The sequence below is a fragment of the Camellia sinensis genome, unplaced genomic scaffold, assembly GCF_055761805.1.
Source record: "Camellia sinensis isolate YWXY unplaced genomic scaffold, ASM5576180v1 Unanchor10, whole genome shotgun sequence".
NCBI lineage: Eukaryota > Viridiplantae > Streptophyta > Magnoliopsida > Ericales > Theaceae > Camellia > Camellia sinensis.
Window position 1 is genome coordinate 6,338,652 of NW_028128988.1, and position 16,632 is coordinate 6,355,283.

Genomic DNA, 16,632 nt, shown 5'->3' on the forward strand with positions numbered 1-16,632 from the left:
CAACTTGAGTTTGAAGAGAGGAACAAAACAAGAAAATACATAAAAATAAAAAAAGGATAGGAGACACTGTATGGTCGTGTCAGACCATTGGTGAAGACACTGGATGGTGGTGTCATAACGTTGTAGAGGACACTGTATGGGGGTGTCATAACGTTGTAGAGGACACTGTATGGTGGTGTCATAACGGTGTAGAGGACACTGGATGGCGGTGTCAGACCGATGTAGAAGACAGTTTATGGGGTCATGTCGGACCGTTGTAGAAGACAGTTTATGGGGTCATGTCGGACCGTTGTAGCAGACAATGTTGTGACAGTTGTTATGACAGTTTACGGAGTCTTGCTGGACCCTTGTAGAAACTAACCGGAATCAATGTCGGGACAGTTTACAGAGTCTTGTCGGACCCTTGTAGAAACTAACCGGAATCTATGTCGGGACAGTTTACAGAGTCTTGTCGGACCCTTGTAGAAACTAACCGGAATCAATGTCGGGACAGTTTACAGAGTCTTGTCGGACCCTTGTAGAAACTAACCGGAATCTATGTCAGGACAGTTTACAGAGTCTTGTCGGACCCTTGTAGAAGCTAACCGGAATCTATGTCGGGACAGTTTACAGAGTCTTGTCGGACCCATAAAGGAGCTAACCGAAATTAATGTCGGGACAGTTTACAGAGTCTTGTCGGACCCCTTAAAAAATCGCATCCTCAAAAGGTGCGCCCAATTTTTCAAAAGGCGTGCCATCAAAAGGCGTGCCCAATCCATAAAAAGGCGTGCCATCAAAAGGCGTGCCCAATTCATCAAAAGGTGTGCCGGACATTGTAACGCCCTCAAAATAATAACAATAAACCCACCAGATAAGACATGCATTTACATTTAAACTAACCACATTCCTTTCATTCATTAGAATTCCGTTACATAAGTATTACATGTCAACCTCATAACAAAATGCCCTACGGGCTTACAGCTTTCCAAGTTAACACTTGGTTACAACAAAGAGTCCTAACTCGTTTACACATTAAGCCCTTGGCTTGAAATTACATGTAATACATCAACAGTAAAACGACATAACTATGTCCGCCACTAGCCTCCCAGCTATGTCCTTGGAGGTGGCATGCTTCCTGCACCTGAAAATGATATTCCCATATAGGGTGAGCCACAGCCCAGTAGAAATACACTAAACCAACCATGAACAATGACTAAAACATTAGCAATTGATAGTTGGTCAACACTGATTCAATCACATAAATTACATATTTATGTCAACGACTTACAAGTCCCAATTACTTTTCATTTTCCCTTTTTCAACAGATAAGCATGCTAGCTCTATCATCATTTCCACAGATATGTATAAAAACTATATCTCACATTCAGATAAGCATAAAAGCTGTATCCACAATCTCAACAGATATGTATATCAACAATATCCACGGATAAGCATACAAGCTGTATCCACACTTCACTTCACAAAGATAAGCATATGAGCTCTATCTTCACTTCTCTAGACAAGCATATGAGCTCTGTCTACGGAGTACATCCCCTATCTCCTCCAAATACCTATCCGGTTTAGAGGTACATCCCCTATCTTCCCCTAAACCGCGGAGTACATCCCCTATCTCCTCCTCTACACATAACGTATATAAACACACTGGTTCTATATACAATCACACAATACAAACAATTAATGTATTCTAGCAACTGTCAAGTTTCATAACACATTCCATTGATTAGTTTCAGTTTGCCTAATCAACATACATTGTCTACAACAATCTCGACTATCCTCCACCGATAGCCCCAAGCAGTTATTTCTAAAACAGAAATTAAATGCGCAAATGGATATTCAATCAACATTTCATTTCCTCATTTCTCACCAATTAATTATCCCAATTAATTAAACAATGTAATTAGGCCATTTTCCATAATTACCATTTCAACCCTTAGGTCCCATTTTCATCAATGATTCAACAATCATTCTATTTTCTTCATGCCAAACATGCATCTAGGTTTATTATGAATGAAACCCCAACCTTTGTAAAATTACACAAAAGCCCCAAACTTTCACAAAATTACCCAACCGAGCCCAACATCTCAAAATACCAAAATTTAAAGACAAAACCCATAGAGAGGAGTAGGTTATCCCTACCTCAAATTCGGAGTCCCAAAGGAGAAGACGACAAAACCCAACGTGCTCCAAAACCCGAGATTTTCAGATTAAAAAGAAGCCCTCGACGATCAACAACCTTTTTGTAAAGGCCAAAGGTGAGTAAATCACTCCTACTAGATCAAAACCTAGAGAGAAGGTAGTATCTAGAGTGAGAGGCTCAACAATGGTGATTTTGGAAAAGTAAGAGAGAGAAGAGAAAGCAAAAAGTGATTTGAAAAGTCACAATTTCGGGACTTAAACCCAGTCTTCCGCTCGAGCGTAAAACACCCCGCTCGAGCGGCCACTCACAGACTTCCGCTCGAGCGGCCAACCTCCCGCTCGAGCGCAGAATGCACTCGCCCAGCACTTTTGCAGAACCAGGACTCCGCTCGAGCTCCCAACCCTACGCTCGAGCTCACAACACTGCACAACAAGATACTGGATGGACGTAATCTACGCTCGAGCGCCAACACCTCCGCTCGAGCGTACAGGCCAAAAATCTGGGCAACTAGTTTTGGTTTCTAAACTCAACCAACCTGTAACAAACCCGCTCAACACATCCTATAACTCAAATACAACGTAAGAAAGGATGTAAACAAGATAATGAACAACTACCAACATCCACGGACACATGTCCGGATCACTATACAACAAGGGTAAATCCGGGATCGCTATAACCTCCCCCCCTTAAAGAATTTCGTCCCCGAAATTAAACACAAGTTTTCAAAAACAAGTTTTCCTCCATTTTAAACAATGTTATATTTTAACATTCAACAATTCGACCCATTACCGGTCATCCCATCCCTTTAACAAGAGACATATCACAATATGTAAACAACATATGTACTTTCAACATGCATCAACATTATGCACTATCCTTCCAATTTCAACAATATATTCAACAGATATAATGTTACATTCAACTTCCATATGAGGCAAGTTCCAAAACATACTTTCAATAAACCAAACATTCTCAATGTTTCACAACTTAAGACATATATAAAAGCTCTTAAGTTCAACAAAATGTAAAATTCAAATACAAGATTACATATCAATAAACAAGTCCGGATATTTCTCACGGACTTCCAATTCACGTTCCCAAGTGGCTTCCTCCACTCCGTGATGTTTCCACAAGACTTTCACCAAAGGAATGGTCTTGCCACGCAGGACCTGATCCCGCCTATCCAAGACCCGAACCGGTCTCTCCTCATACGAGGCATCCTCATCTACCTCTAAATCGCTCCAATCCAGCACATGTGATGGATCTGGCTCATACTTCCGAAGCATACTCACATGAAACACGTCATGCACCCCGGACAACTGCGGCGGTAAGGCTAACCGATAAGCAACCTCACCTATCCTCTCAAGGATCTCAAAAGGACCAATAAACCGAGGGGACAACTTCCCACTCTTCCCAAACCTCATCAGGCCTCGCCTAGGTGATATCTTCAGAAAGACATGATCACCTACCTCAAACGCCAAAGGCCTCCTCCTACGGTCGGCATAACTCTTTTGTCGACTCTGGGCTGTAACAAGTCTCCTACGGATAAGCTCAACTTTCTCCGTCGTCTCCCTAACCAACTCCGGACCCCACAAAGGTGCATCACCCACCTCGGCCCAACAAACTGGAGACCTACACGGTCGGCCATACAAGGCCTCAAACGGTGCCAAACCGATGCTAGACTGAAAACTGTTGTTGTAGGCAAACTCTACCAAGGGTAAGTGCCTCTCCCACGTCCCACTGAAGTCCAGGACACAACCCCGAAGCATATCCTCGAGGATCTGAATAGTACGCTCGGACTGCCCGTCAGTCTGAGGATGATAAGCCGTACTAAAGGTCAACTTAGTGCCCAAGGCACTCTGCAAACTCTGCCACAACCTAGCAGTAAAACGAGGATCTCTATCTGAGACAATCGTCACTGGGACCCCGTGCAATCTCACTACGTCCCGAATATACAAATCGGCAAGATGATCTACCGAATCTCTCACGCGCATAGGAATAAAGTGCGCCGACTTAGTCAACCGGTCTACAACCACCCAAATAGCATCACTACCCCGCTGAGTCCTCGGAAGACCTACAACGAAGTCCATAGTGACATGCTCCCACTTCCACTCGGCAATAGGCAAGGGTTGCAACAAACCCGCTGGCCTCTGATGCTCGGCCTTCACTTGCTGGCAAGTAAGGCACTTCGATACGAAAACAGCCACATCTCTTTTCATACCCCGCCACCAAAACTGGCGACCCAAATCCTGATACATCTTAGTACCTCCCGGATGCACCGCAAGGCGCGAATGGTGAAACTCTCGGAGTACTTCCTCACGGCAAGACTCCGGTACAAACAAACGGTCTCGGTATCTCACACTCAGGTCGGGATACACCGTCAAACCCTTCTCAACTTTCCCACTGGAGATCTTCTCTCGGAGGGATTCTACCTCAAGGTCACCTCTCTGTGCCTCTAACACTCTAGTCACAAGTGTAGGCTGCACCACAACAGAAAATAAGGCCGCAGCCTCAACAGATTCGCCCAGTAGCAAATCAAACTCGCCAAGTGCTCCCAACATCTCCCATTCCCGGATGGCTATACAAGCTACATCACTAATGGTCTTCCTACTAAGGGCATCGGCCACAACATTGGCCTTTCCCGGATGATAATGCAACTCAAAATCATAATCCTCGATGAACTCCATCCACCTCCTCTGCCTCAGATTCAAGTCTCTCTGTGTAAACAGATACTTCAAACTCTTATGATCCGAGAATACCTCGAACCTCTCACCATAAAGGTAGTGCCTCCAGATTTTCAAGGCAAAGATTACAGCCGCTAACTCTAGGTCATGTGTGGGGTAATTCTTCTCGTGTATTTTCAACTGACGTGAGCCATAAGCTACCACTTTCCCCTCTTGCATCAACACACAACCCAAACCCTCTCGTGAGGCATCACAATAAACCGCATAACCCAACCCTCTCTCCGGAATAATCAACACCGGAGCGGTGGTCAATCTAACTTTCAACTCTTGGAACGACTTTTCACAAGTCTTACTCCACACAAACTTGACTCCCTTCTGAGTCAGCCTAGTCAACGGTGACGCTAACCTGGAGAAATCCTTCACAAACCGACGGTAATACCCAGCTAATCCCAGAAAACTGCGGATCTCAAACACACTCTTAGGCTGTGCCCAATCTTGCACTGCCTCAACCTTGGATGTATCAACAGACACCCCTTCCCCGGATACCACATGGCCTAAGAACTTGACTTCCCCCAGCCAGAACTCACACTTCCCAAACTTGGCATACAGCCTATGGGCTCTAAGTAACTCAAGCACCACTCTCAAGTGTTCCTCGTGCTCCTCCTTAGATGACGAATAGATAAGGATATCGTCCACAAAAACAACCACAAAGCGGTCTAAGAACTCCCGGAAAATCCGGTTCATCAAGTCCATAAAGACTGCCGGTGCATTGGTAAGCCCAAATGGCATCACCAGAAACTCATAATGGCCATACCGCGTACGGAATGCCGTCTTCGGAATATCTTCCTCCCTGACCCTCAACTGATGGTAACCCGATCTCAAGTCTATCTTAGAGAAACAACGGGAACCCTTCAACTGGTCAAACAAATCATCTATACGGGGCATAGGATACTTATTCTTAACCGTAGCCCGATTCAACTTCCGGTAGTCAATACACAATCTCAAGGCACCATCTTTCTTTTTAACAAAGAGGGCCGGTGCTCCCCACGGTGAAACACTAGGGCGAACAAAGCCCTTATCTAGCAATTCCTGGAGCTGAACTTTCAACTCAACCAACTCTGCTGGAGCAAAACGGTAAGGTGCCATAGAAATCGGCGCCGTACCAGGCACTAAATCAATAGAGAACTCTATCTCTCGGTGAGGTGGCAAACTAACAAGATCTTCGGGAAAGACATCCGAATACTCACAAACCACCCTCGGCAATACATGCTGGGTCTCACCACTCTCACCACTCTCAAAGCTAGCAAGTAGACTACTAAGCTCACTTCGCCCTCGCGAATCATACCCCGGTGGCAAAACACTACCAACCCGGTCTCCCAAGAAATGGAACCACTCCCCGCTCAAGGTACACAATGTAACCCTCTGGCGGTAGCAATCAATAACAGCCCGGTATGACGATAACCAGTCCATACCCAAAATAACATCAAAACCCTTCATGGGCATGACAACAAACGGAAAAGGAAGCCTATAGTCGGCGACCTCTATATCACATCCTCTAACACCCTGTTTCAGAATCAACTCACCACCCAAAGGTGATACCACACAAATAGGAGATGCTAACTGTGCTAACTCCAATTCCAAAACAGATGCAAATGCAGCAGATACAAAAGAATGAGATGCACCCGTGTCTATCAACACATTAGCAACTGAGTTGCAAAACAGAAAAGTACCTCTCACTACTGATGGAGCCGGTACTAAATCCTGCGCGGTAACAGCATACACGCGCCCCGTAGGCCCCTGGTCTACCTGCTCACCTCTCGGAGCAAAAGACTGCTGCACAGACTGGGATGACGAAGCTCCCGGATTGGCCCTCGAGGCCTGCACAGACTGAGCTGGCTGAAAACCCTGCGTCTGCCTAGAACCAGACGCTCCCGAAGTGGCACTCAACTGTGGGCAAAACCTCTTCATGTGCCCAGGTTGTCCACACTGATAACAAGTCAAGAGCTGCCCCCTGCCCAAACTCTGACTCGGCGGTCTAGCTGAAGAAGAAGCAGCTTTCTGACTCCCACCCTTCTGCGGGCAAACCGAAACCTTGTGACCCAGCTGGCCACACTTGTAACAAGTGAATTCTCCCTGACTGCCTCTCCCCGAGCCTACACTAGGCACTGGAAAGGTCGATCTAGAGACTGCACCCTGAGACTGCTGAGGGTTATAACCCCTCTGCCTCCTGCCATCACTCTGACTATCCTGGCTCCTCTTGGAGCCTCTCTGACCCTCATCCTCCTCCTGCATCATAAGCTCCATATGAGCTGCAGCATCCACTAGGTGTCTATACTCTCGAATGTAAGACCCACCAATTCTCAACTTGAGGCCCCGCCTCAACTTCCGCTCAAACTCATAACAACGGCGTTCCTCAGACGCCACCAGTTCAGGTGCAAACCTGGACAGACTGGTAAAAGTAGCCTCAAACTCGGCCACTGACAAGCCTTGCTGATTAAGCCGGCTAAACTGATCCCTCAGCTTCTCCCTAGCTGCTGCTGATAAAAACCTCTCCTGAAAAGCATTCACAAACGCCTCCCAAGTACCACCAACACGAGCTTTCTCGTATTTCCACCATTGACCCGCATCTCCCTTCAGTTGGAAAGATGCCAAGGTCACTTTCAGTGCTCCGTCCTCGATGCCAAGCATCTCAAACGTCTTCGTTGTCTGTTCGAGCCATTCATCTGCCTTAAGCGGCTCTTTAGGATCCCCGATAAACTCGTCCGGATTACACCGGAAGAACTCCCTCTTCAAGAAGGAAGGCCCTGTCTCAGCTGCCTGATTCCCAGCTCTAAGAATACCTAAAGCTCCTGCTATCTCTCTGGCCAAGGCACCCATAGCCTGCTGACCTACTGGCTCAGCCACATTGGCCTGCCCAACTCCCTCCTGCACTGCCGGAATCTCACCCTGTAACGGTACTTCCTGCCTCACAGGTCTACCACGCCCAGCACCTCTTCCTCGTCCTGACATCCTAATAAAGGCAACACAGAACGTTAGCACATTCATAAATGTGCCGAAACTAAACACTCACGTCCTAATGCATGGACAAGTGTAATTCACTCCACATAAGCACATAAACACATAAGCACTTACGAACTTCATTTCCGGATAATAATAGTCCCGAGACGTTACTAGAGTTCCGGTTAGAAACAGCGTTGATCAAGTGCTTTTCCAACAAGACTCCCAGAAACTCAAGGATCCAATCAATATCCCAGAAATTAAATCCCATACCCACATAGTCACATAAGCATGTTAGCATTTAAGCACATAGCATATGGTACTACATCTAAGTCTCTATCAAGCGAGACAAACCCATTGTGATACTAATCACTTCCCACGTACCCAAAGTATCCGAACCCGGTACGCTCTGATACCAAGTTGTAACGCCCTCAAAATAATAACAATAAACCCACCAGATAAGACATGCATTTACATTTAAACTAACCACATTCCTTTCATTCATTAGAATTCCGTTACATAAGTATTACATGTCAACCTCATAACAAAATGCCCTACGGGCTTACAGCTTTCCAAGTTAACACTTGGTTACAACAAAGAGTCCTAACTCGTTTACACATTAAGCCCTTGGCTTGAAATTACATGTAATACATCAACAGTAAAACGACATAACTATGTCCGCCACTAGCCTCCCAGCTATGTCCTTGGAGGTGGCATGCTTCCTGCACCTGAAAATGATATTCCCATATAGGGTGAGCCACAGCCCAGTAGAAATACACTAAACCAACCATGAACAATGACTAAAACATTAGCAATTGATAGTTGGTCAACACTGATTCAATCACATAAATTACATATTTATGTCAACGACTTACAAGTCCCAATTACTTTTCATTTTCCCTTTTTCAACAGATAAGCATGCTAGCTCTATCATCATTTCCACAGATATGTATAAAAACTATATCTCACATTCAGATAAGCATAAAAGCTGTATCCACAATCTCAACAGATATGTATATCAACAATATCCACGGATAAGCATACAAGCTGTATCCACACTTCACTTCACAAAGATAAGCATATGAGCTCTATCTTCACTTCTCTAGACAAGCATATGAGCTCTGTCTACGGAGTACATCCCCTATCTCCTCCAAATACCTATCCGGTTTAGAGGTACATCCCCTATCTTCCCCTAAACCGCGGAGTACATCCCCTATCTCCTCCTCTACACATAACGTATATAAACACACTGGTTCTATATACAATCACACAATACAAACAATTAATGTATTCTAGCAACTGTCAAGTTTCATAACACATTCCATTGATTAGTTTCAGTTTGCCTAATCAACATACATTGTCTACAACAATCTCGACTATCCTCCACCGATAGCCCCAAGCAGTTATTTCTAAAACAGAAATTAAATGCGCAAATGGATATTCAATCAACATTTCATTTCCTCATTTCTCACCAATTAATTATCCCAATTAATTAAACAATGTAATTAGGCCATTTTCCATAATTACCATTTCAACCCTTAGGTCCCATTTTCATCAATGATTCAACAATCATTCTATTTTCTTCATGCCAAACATGCATCTAGGTTTATTATGAATGAAACCCCAACCTTTGTAAAATTACACAAAAGCCCCAAACTTTCACAAAATTACCCAACCGAGCCCAACATCTCAAAATACCAAAATTTAAAGACAAAACCCATAGAGAGGAGTAGGTTATCCCTACCTCAAATTCGGAGTCCCAAAGGAGAAGACGACAAAACCCAACGTGCTCCAAAACCCGAGATTTTCAGATTAAAAAGAAGCCCTCGACGATCAACAACCTTTTTGTAAAGGCCAAAGGTGAGTAAATCACTCCTACTAGATCAAAACCTAGAGAGAAGGTAGTATCTAGAGTGAGAGGCTCAACAATGGTGATTTTGGAAAAGTAAGAGAGAGAAGAGAAAGCAAAAAGTGATTTGAAAAGTCACAATTTCGGGACTTAAACCCAGTCTTCCGCTCGAGCGTAAAACACCCCGCTCGAGCGGCCACTCACAGACTTCCGCTCGAGCGGCCAACCTCCCGCTCGAGCGCAGAATGCACTCGCCCAGCACTTTTGCAGAACCAGGACTCCGCTCGAGCTCCCAACCCTACGCTCGAGCTCACAACACTGCACAACAAGATACTGGATGGACGTAATCTACGCTCGAGCGCCAACACCTCCGCTCGAGCGTACAGGCCAAAAATCTGGGCAACTAGTTTTGGTTTCTAAACTCAACCAACCTGTAACAAACCCGCTCAACACATCCTATAACTCAAATACAACGTAAGAAAGGATGTAAACAAGATAATGAACAACTACCAACATCCACGGACACATGTCCGGATCACTATACAACAAGGGTAAATCCGGGATCGCTATAGACATGATGGCGAGGCACGTGGGTGCCTTGGCTTGCGTGCCCGTTTGTCGGCTGGTGGCAAGAGGCGCGCGATGCGCGTGGCTGCCTTGGCTATTTAACCAAGACGAAGGCTGAGGCTGAGGCATACCATTCTGAAACCTCTGAAACCAACCCTTCTCTGAAAAACTCTGTCTCTTCGGAGAGAGAAACTGTGGAACATTTTGTAGCCCAGAAAAATGGCTTCGTCTTCCCGCGGGCTGCTCACCCTCTTTCCCGACCTCAACGAGTCAACAAGAGAGAGAACTGGTGCGGTGGCACTGGAAACTCAACCAAGCGCCCCGAAGTTTGCTCCGTTGAACTTTCCGATGCGGTCGGTGGAGCAAAGAATGGCAGTGCAGTCGGATGTGGAGGCCAATCAATATACTCTGAAGGCATGTGTGGAAAGCATGACGGCGGTCACAAACTTGTCGAACCGGCTGCAGAGTAGGACAAATGAGGTGCAGCATTTAAACTCCCAGCTGGCTCTGCTCCAACGCATGTATAAGGATGCGCGAGCAGAGATAAGCGTGCTAAGGGCAGAAAACAAGGAGCTGAAGCGGAAGGCCACCGTGATGTTCCGATTTGGAGGGCCGCCATATGCGACAGTGGAGGAGTATGGGGGAGTGAACGTGCTCGGTGGACAAGGAAACACGGAGGCAACACCGGCAAGGGCCGTCCAGGACGGAGGCAAGAAGAAGAGGCCTGCAGCAGAGTAGAGAAGAAAAATCCCACCGGGGGTGTGTTGTTGTATTTTTTTTTTTTGGTGTAAAAATGTGATCGGGGTTGATCCCGAAGATGAATAAAATATGGGTGTTGTGTAAAGTGTTGTTGTTGTGTAATGGGTATCTCTCTCTTCACATGGGCTGTCTCCTTTGGAAATATGTGTGATAAAATAAGAAAAAGAAAGTTGGGTGGTAGTGGTGTAGGTGGTCGATGAGGGTTTCTGTGGAAGAGGGGAGTGATCTCCCTCGGCTTCACGAGGTCGTCGGTTTCCGACACTGTCTTCAGCGGCGGCGTGGAGAGCTTCTTGGTATGTGTTTGTGGTATGTGTTAAAAAAAAAACTCCAGCGGGCAGCTAAGGCAAGGTTGCCGGCCGGCTGCCCGCCGGAAAGAAAGGAGTATAGGCTAAATCTTATAGCTCTGATACCATGTAAAAAAATAGATGTATTATTGATTGTTGAATTGATTGATTTTTTAGTACAAATGTGAGAGGCTCCTTATATAGGAGATATAGGTGTAGTAGGTGAAGTGGAGGTGGTAGTGGTGTAGGTGAAGTGGAGGTGGTAGTGGTGTAGTGGGTTAGGTTTAGTGGAGTAGGTGAGGTGGTAGTGGTGTAGGTGAAGGTAAATTCTAACACATAACAAAAGAGTGGGGAAAGAAAGAATTCACAGAAATGAAAAGTCCACCCATCTTAGTATAGCATATGTAGTCAATTGTTGAGTAAATATTGGTTTAGAGACACCATTCAATTGTCAAATGGGTAAAGTACGTCTGCTTATGTTTCATTTCTTTAATGACAGTGGCGATACAGATTCTGTAATTCCAGTTACATCCACCCGGTACAGTATAAATGCTCTCAAGCTTCCAACTGTTAGCCCTTGGCAAGCTTGGTATGATGATGGGCAGGTACTAAGTTCCACTTTTTTCAGTTTCTTCTTATTTTATTTTTTTTTGGCATCAAATTTTCTGTTTATCCAGTTATTATAGATGAAAAGAATAACAGGCATGCTCACCCAATTAATTTGTAAAATATATGCTTAAAATATGTTTTATGAATAAAAATTATTATCCCTAAAATATGCATTTCTTGTTACTTTTATCCTCCAACTTTTAACCTTCTCAATTTTTTCCCTAAAGTTTTCAGTGTGAGTCTAATTGGTTCAATTTCAAACAGATTATCTAAATAATTAACAGATTGATAATAAAATGCTATGTGTTTTGTATCACTTTGGCCCCAAAAGTTTTCAATTTTGCTGATGAAGTAGAAGAAACATAGTCTTACAATGTTTATAAATGAAATGGACAAAATTTTAATCATCTAAAACACATTTATGTTTCTTAAAGTAAGCGTTTCATGTCACTTTGCTCCCAAAAGGTTTCAATTTTGCTAATGAATAAGATGAAATATAAGAAAGCAATTTCATGTTCCTATCGAATATCAAATTGTCAAACTCCTCAAGCCTCTGCCATCGTTTCATTCCAAAGTAGAGAAGGAAACAACCAAAAGTCCATGCTCGTTTGATCAAAACCTTCAAACATCAAGGTAGTAAAAGTTTCAAGGATTGCTTCAATGGTTGGTTGTGCAAAATTGATCCTTGCAATGAAATTCAATATGTGCTTCATGTGAACTAGACCATTATTGAACTTATATTTTACCTCCCGTGCTAGCTTCATGTTGTAATTTCTCCTTGTAATATTTGCATATGAGTTGGTGTAAAGACGAAACATAATCTTACAGTGTTTAGAAATGAAATGGAAATTCTAAAATTTTCGGAGCCAAAGCGACATAACACATTTTAGGGACCATATATGAATTTTAGTATTATTCCATTGATGATTTAGATGGTTGTTTGAAACTGGGCCAATTTGAATCAAATTGGATGGAAACCTTTGGAGACAGAAATTGATAAAATTGAAACTTGGTTGACCAAATTGATTCGAAATGCATGCTTTTAGGATTATACGTGTATTTTATACCGTGTACTATTTATTGGTTGACATTGTAGCATATTAGCAGTGATCATACGAAGTTAATATGATATATTGAACAGGTGGGAGGCTGGACACAGGGGTATGCGGGGCTCACATTCGTTACAGTAAGAGGAGCAGGTCATGAAGTACCCCTGCATAAACCCAAACAAGCCTTTACACTCTTCAAATCCTTCTTGTCAGGAAACTCAATGCCAGCACTTGAGCAAGTCAGTGACTCTTGAGAATTTTTATTCCACCAATTGGTGCTTCTTTCTTGAATTGCAAGAAAGCAGTTTGTTGTAGAAGTGCAATGCTGTCAAGGAGTGACTTTTAATTCCAATTGACATTGTTTGGACACCTTGAATGACTTTCTATACTCAATAAAAGCTTAATTGGTGTTGGTTGCAAAACTAGTTTCTTGTGCAGTGTTTTATTTTTGGTAAATTTGTGATTTTTATTTTTTAGTCTTTTATTTTCTTGGGCAAGAGTTTTATGGCTTTTTTTCTTTTTTCCTTTCGATTGAAGGCTAGTTGGACTTAATTCTGTCAATATGATGTGAGATTTTGATGCAGAATGTGCGAGCACCTTTAAAATTTTTGTTAGTGTTTATTATTTAGTATTTTATTTTATTTTTAATTAGAATTTTGTTAGGAGTTTTATTAATATTATTAGGGATTCAATTTTCTTTTTCCATTAGGTTTAAGTTTAATTTAAGGTTTAAATTAAACCTTAAATTAAACTTAAACCATTATTCTTCATTGCTAGTGCATTGTCGAATATTTAACCATCTCTACAGCCTTTGAAAGTTAGCCTGTTGCATCTCGTTGTTGCACTAATCGCGTTCCTAGTTTGGCACGCAAGGATTGTCATCGAGTACACTATTTTCCTCATGTCATCACTTCTATAGTCACCATTTGAGAGTTCGAGCTTCAAACATTGTCACGTTTCGTTTTTAAAAGATAGTGAGAGTTCGAGTTTCAAACATTGTCACGTTTCGTTTTTAAAAGATTAACTAGACGTAAACCAATCAATCTAAACGGAATGTCTCTCACATTAATAATCATTTAAATAATAAGATATAATGATTTATTTTGAAAATACTATTAGTTGACAGGGGAAACTATACCCAGTGGTGTTTAGGACAATTATTTATCAGACAATGATAAGTAATTTTGAATTTTAACACAAATAAAAACACCAATTTTAATTACAATCTCATGGAAATACACTCTCTTTTCTATTACATTTTTTTTTTCTCATGTTTTCTGTGTCTTCGTTTCTCTCTATCTCTTCTTCTCTCTCTTTCTTCTCTTTTAGTTTAACATGCAAATTCAAATTTTATATAATTAGTACTGTTAAAAAAATATTAATCAGATTAATATTAAATATTAATTTAAAAGAGTAAGGGATGCCTTATCTATCTGTTATCAGTAGTGGTTCTCATTCCGCTATTTCTTCCTATGAATAGGGTAAAGGATGACCTATCATTTAAATTTTTAAATATGTGATTGAGATATAAAATTATAAGGTAGAGAAGGGAGGTTATAAGTAAGGTCACGTAGCAGAGTTGAGCCAATTTGGTCAAAGGAAAATCGATGAAAATTGGAGACGTGATGATTGGTGGAGGGTGAGACTAGCTAGGGTTAGCGGGGAAACCATTATCGTGCTCTCTTTAAAAAAGATTGGTTGACAAATCTAAAGATCAACCTGTAATCGTTGGCCTTCTGTCTGTAAAACTATTGGAAATGTGTATTCTACGCTCGAACTTCACTTCTTGTGCTCGAGCGGTAATCATTTTTGTATCCAGACACTCGAGCCTCACTTCTCGCGCTTGAACAGACTGTGCGTATATCAGTCCGTAAAAATCACTTTTTATATAACTTTTTCATCTCTCTCTCTCACTTATATATACTTATTTGATAAGGAGGACCATTTATAAACTTGACAATAATGACTCATTTTATATCATTAAATCCCGTGCACAGTAATGCTAGTTAGAAATTATGAGAAATGACGGAAAAAAAAAAACATTCCTATTTTAGCTATCTCATTTCTCACATAAAGTAATGATATTTAGTGAGAAACAAGTTAATTGATGATAAACTATTTTATAACTCAAATCCATTTTACATTCTATACTGTTGAAAAGTATCACCAATCCCTTAATTTTTTTTACATTCTATACTTTTGAAAAGTATCACCAATCCCTTAAATTTTTTTAAAAAAATTTAGAATGAAGCCATCGTTAAAAACTTGATTTGATTTGGGATGTTTCAATAATTTTTCATCAAATTTAACAAAAAAAATTATTTGGTGAAAAAATTTGAATGCTCTTATTCTCTCTTAAAAATTTTACCAAATCTTTTTTAAAATTTCAATCTTCCGAATGCTGCTTTTAGGGAAAATTAGGAAGAGGTCCTCCGCATATGTTCATGTAAGAGTTTAAGAACAATAAAAATTAGTTTGGTAGCTAAGGTCCCTAAAATTTTAAATTTTAGAAAGATAAGGACAAATTTTGACATACATGGACTAAAATGTCCTTTGAATCCTAGAAATCCTAATTTTTTATCTAATTTTTCACTAGCCATTTGCCCTCTCTCTCTCTCTCTCTCTCTCTCTCTCTCTCTCTCTCTCTCTCTCTCTCTCTCTCTCTCTCTCTCTCTCTCTTCATGACCTATCTTTGGTACTATTTCTATTGAATTTCCTGCATCATCACCACATTCACTGTCATTCATTCATTCATTTTTTTTTCTTTTCTCAATCATGTCTACCGATGCTCCGTCATCTACCACCATCACCTAACCACTATTGTTTACCAATAGCCTCTCTCTCCAATCTATGTATAGATATAGTATGTTTTACTTTCTCTCCAGTTAATTTGTTTCATTATCGCCAATTTGTGCACAAATACAATGTATGAGTTTTAAATCTCTTTTTTCTTCTCTTTCCCCCCCTCTCTCTCTCTTCCTATTATTTTCTACGTCTATGTGTTTTTCTCTATGTTGAATCATGAAATTTCCTTGCCTCTATTTTTGTCTATGTTGAAATTTTCTCTATGTTGAATCATGAAATTTCCTTGTCTCTGTTTTTGTTTATGTTGAAATACAAAAATTTCCCTTGTCTCTATGTTTTTCTCTCTATTGAAACATATATTTTTTTTCTGTATCACTATTTTTTTCTTTGTCTCTATGTTGAAACACAAAAAATTGTATCTGTGTTAACATAGATTAAATTTCATTATTTGGATTGCAAATTTTCTTAAATTAATATATTTTTCATATTAGAAATTGGTATTGTGCTAGTGATCTCGTTAAATTTCGGTTTTGACACTTTTTTTATTATATATTTTCCTCTTAATTAAAAAGTTTAATTCATTGAAATAGAAAAATTTTGCTAATCAACAAAGACCATCATGCAACTAAGAAATCTATGAATGCTACAGTGAAATTTCATTGACTTAGCATAGTGATTTTCAATGAGTTGGAGAAATTTCACGAACTGAACACGGTGAACTTGTAATGGCTAGGGTCGAGGCCCAACCATCATTTCTTTTTCATATAGAGATAGTTGCATTAAAAAGATTTTTTTGTCATAATTGGAGTTTGAATATTTTCTAAGTATGAAATTTTGATTTTTCAAAACTTACGATTTCGAAAATAATTTTTAGTGGTAATTGTTCTTCATA

The 16,632-nt window shown here is 41.3% G+C and overlaps 1 protein-coding gene across 1 annotated transcript in view; it reads left to right on the plus strand.

Moving 5' to 3' along the window:
- Window positions 1–13,357, plus strand: part of LOC145814454 (serine carboxypeptidase II-2-like) — a 28,018-nt gene extending 14,661 nt beyond the window's left edge. Inside the window, exons 9-10 of the mRNA XM_082911267.1 lie at window positions 11,777–11,882; window positions 13,028–13,357. Of these exons, the coding sequence (XP_082767393.1) occupies window positions 11,777–11,882; window positions 13,028–13,189 (268 nt within the window). The 3' untranslated portion in view covers window positions 13,190–13,357. The remainder of the gene's footprint in view (window positions 1–11,776; window positions 11,883–13,027) is intronic.
- Window positions 13,358–16,632: the final 3,275 nt, after the last annotated feature.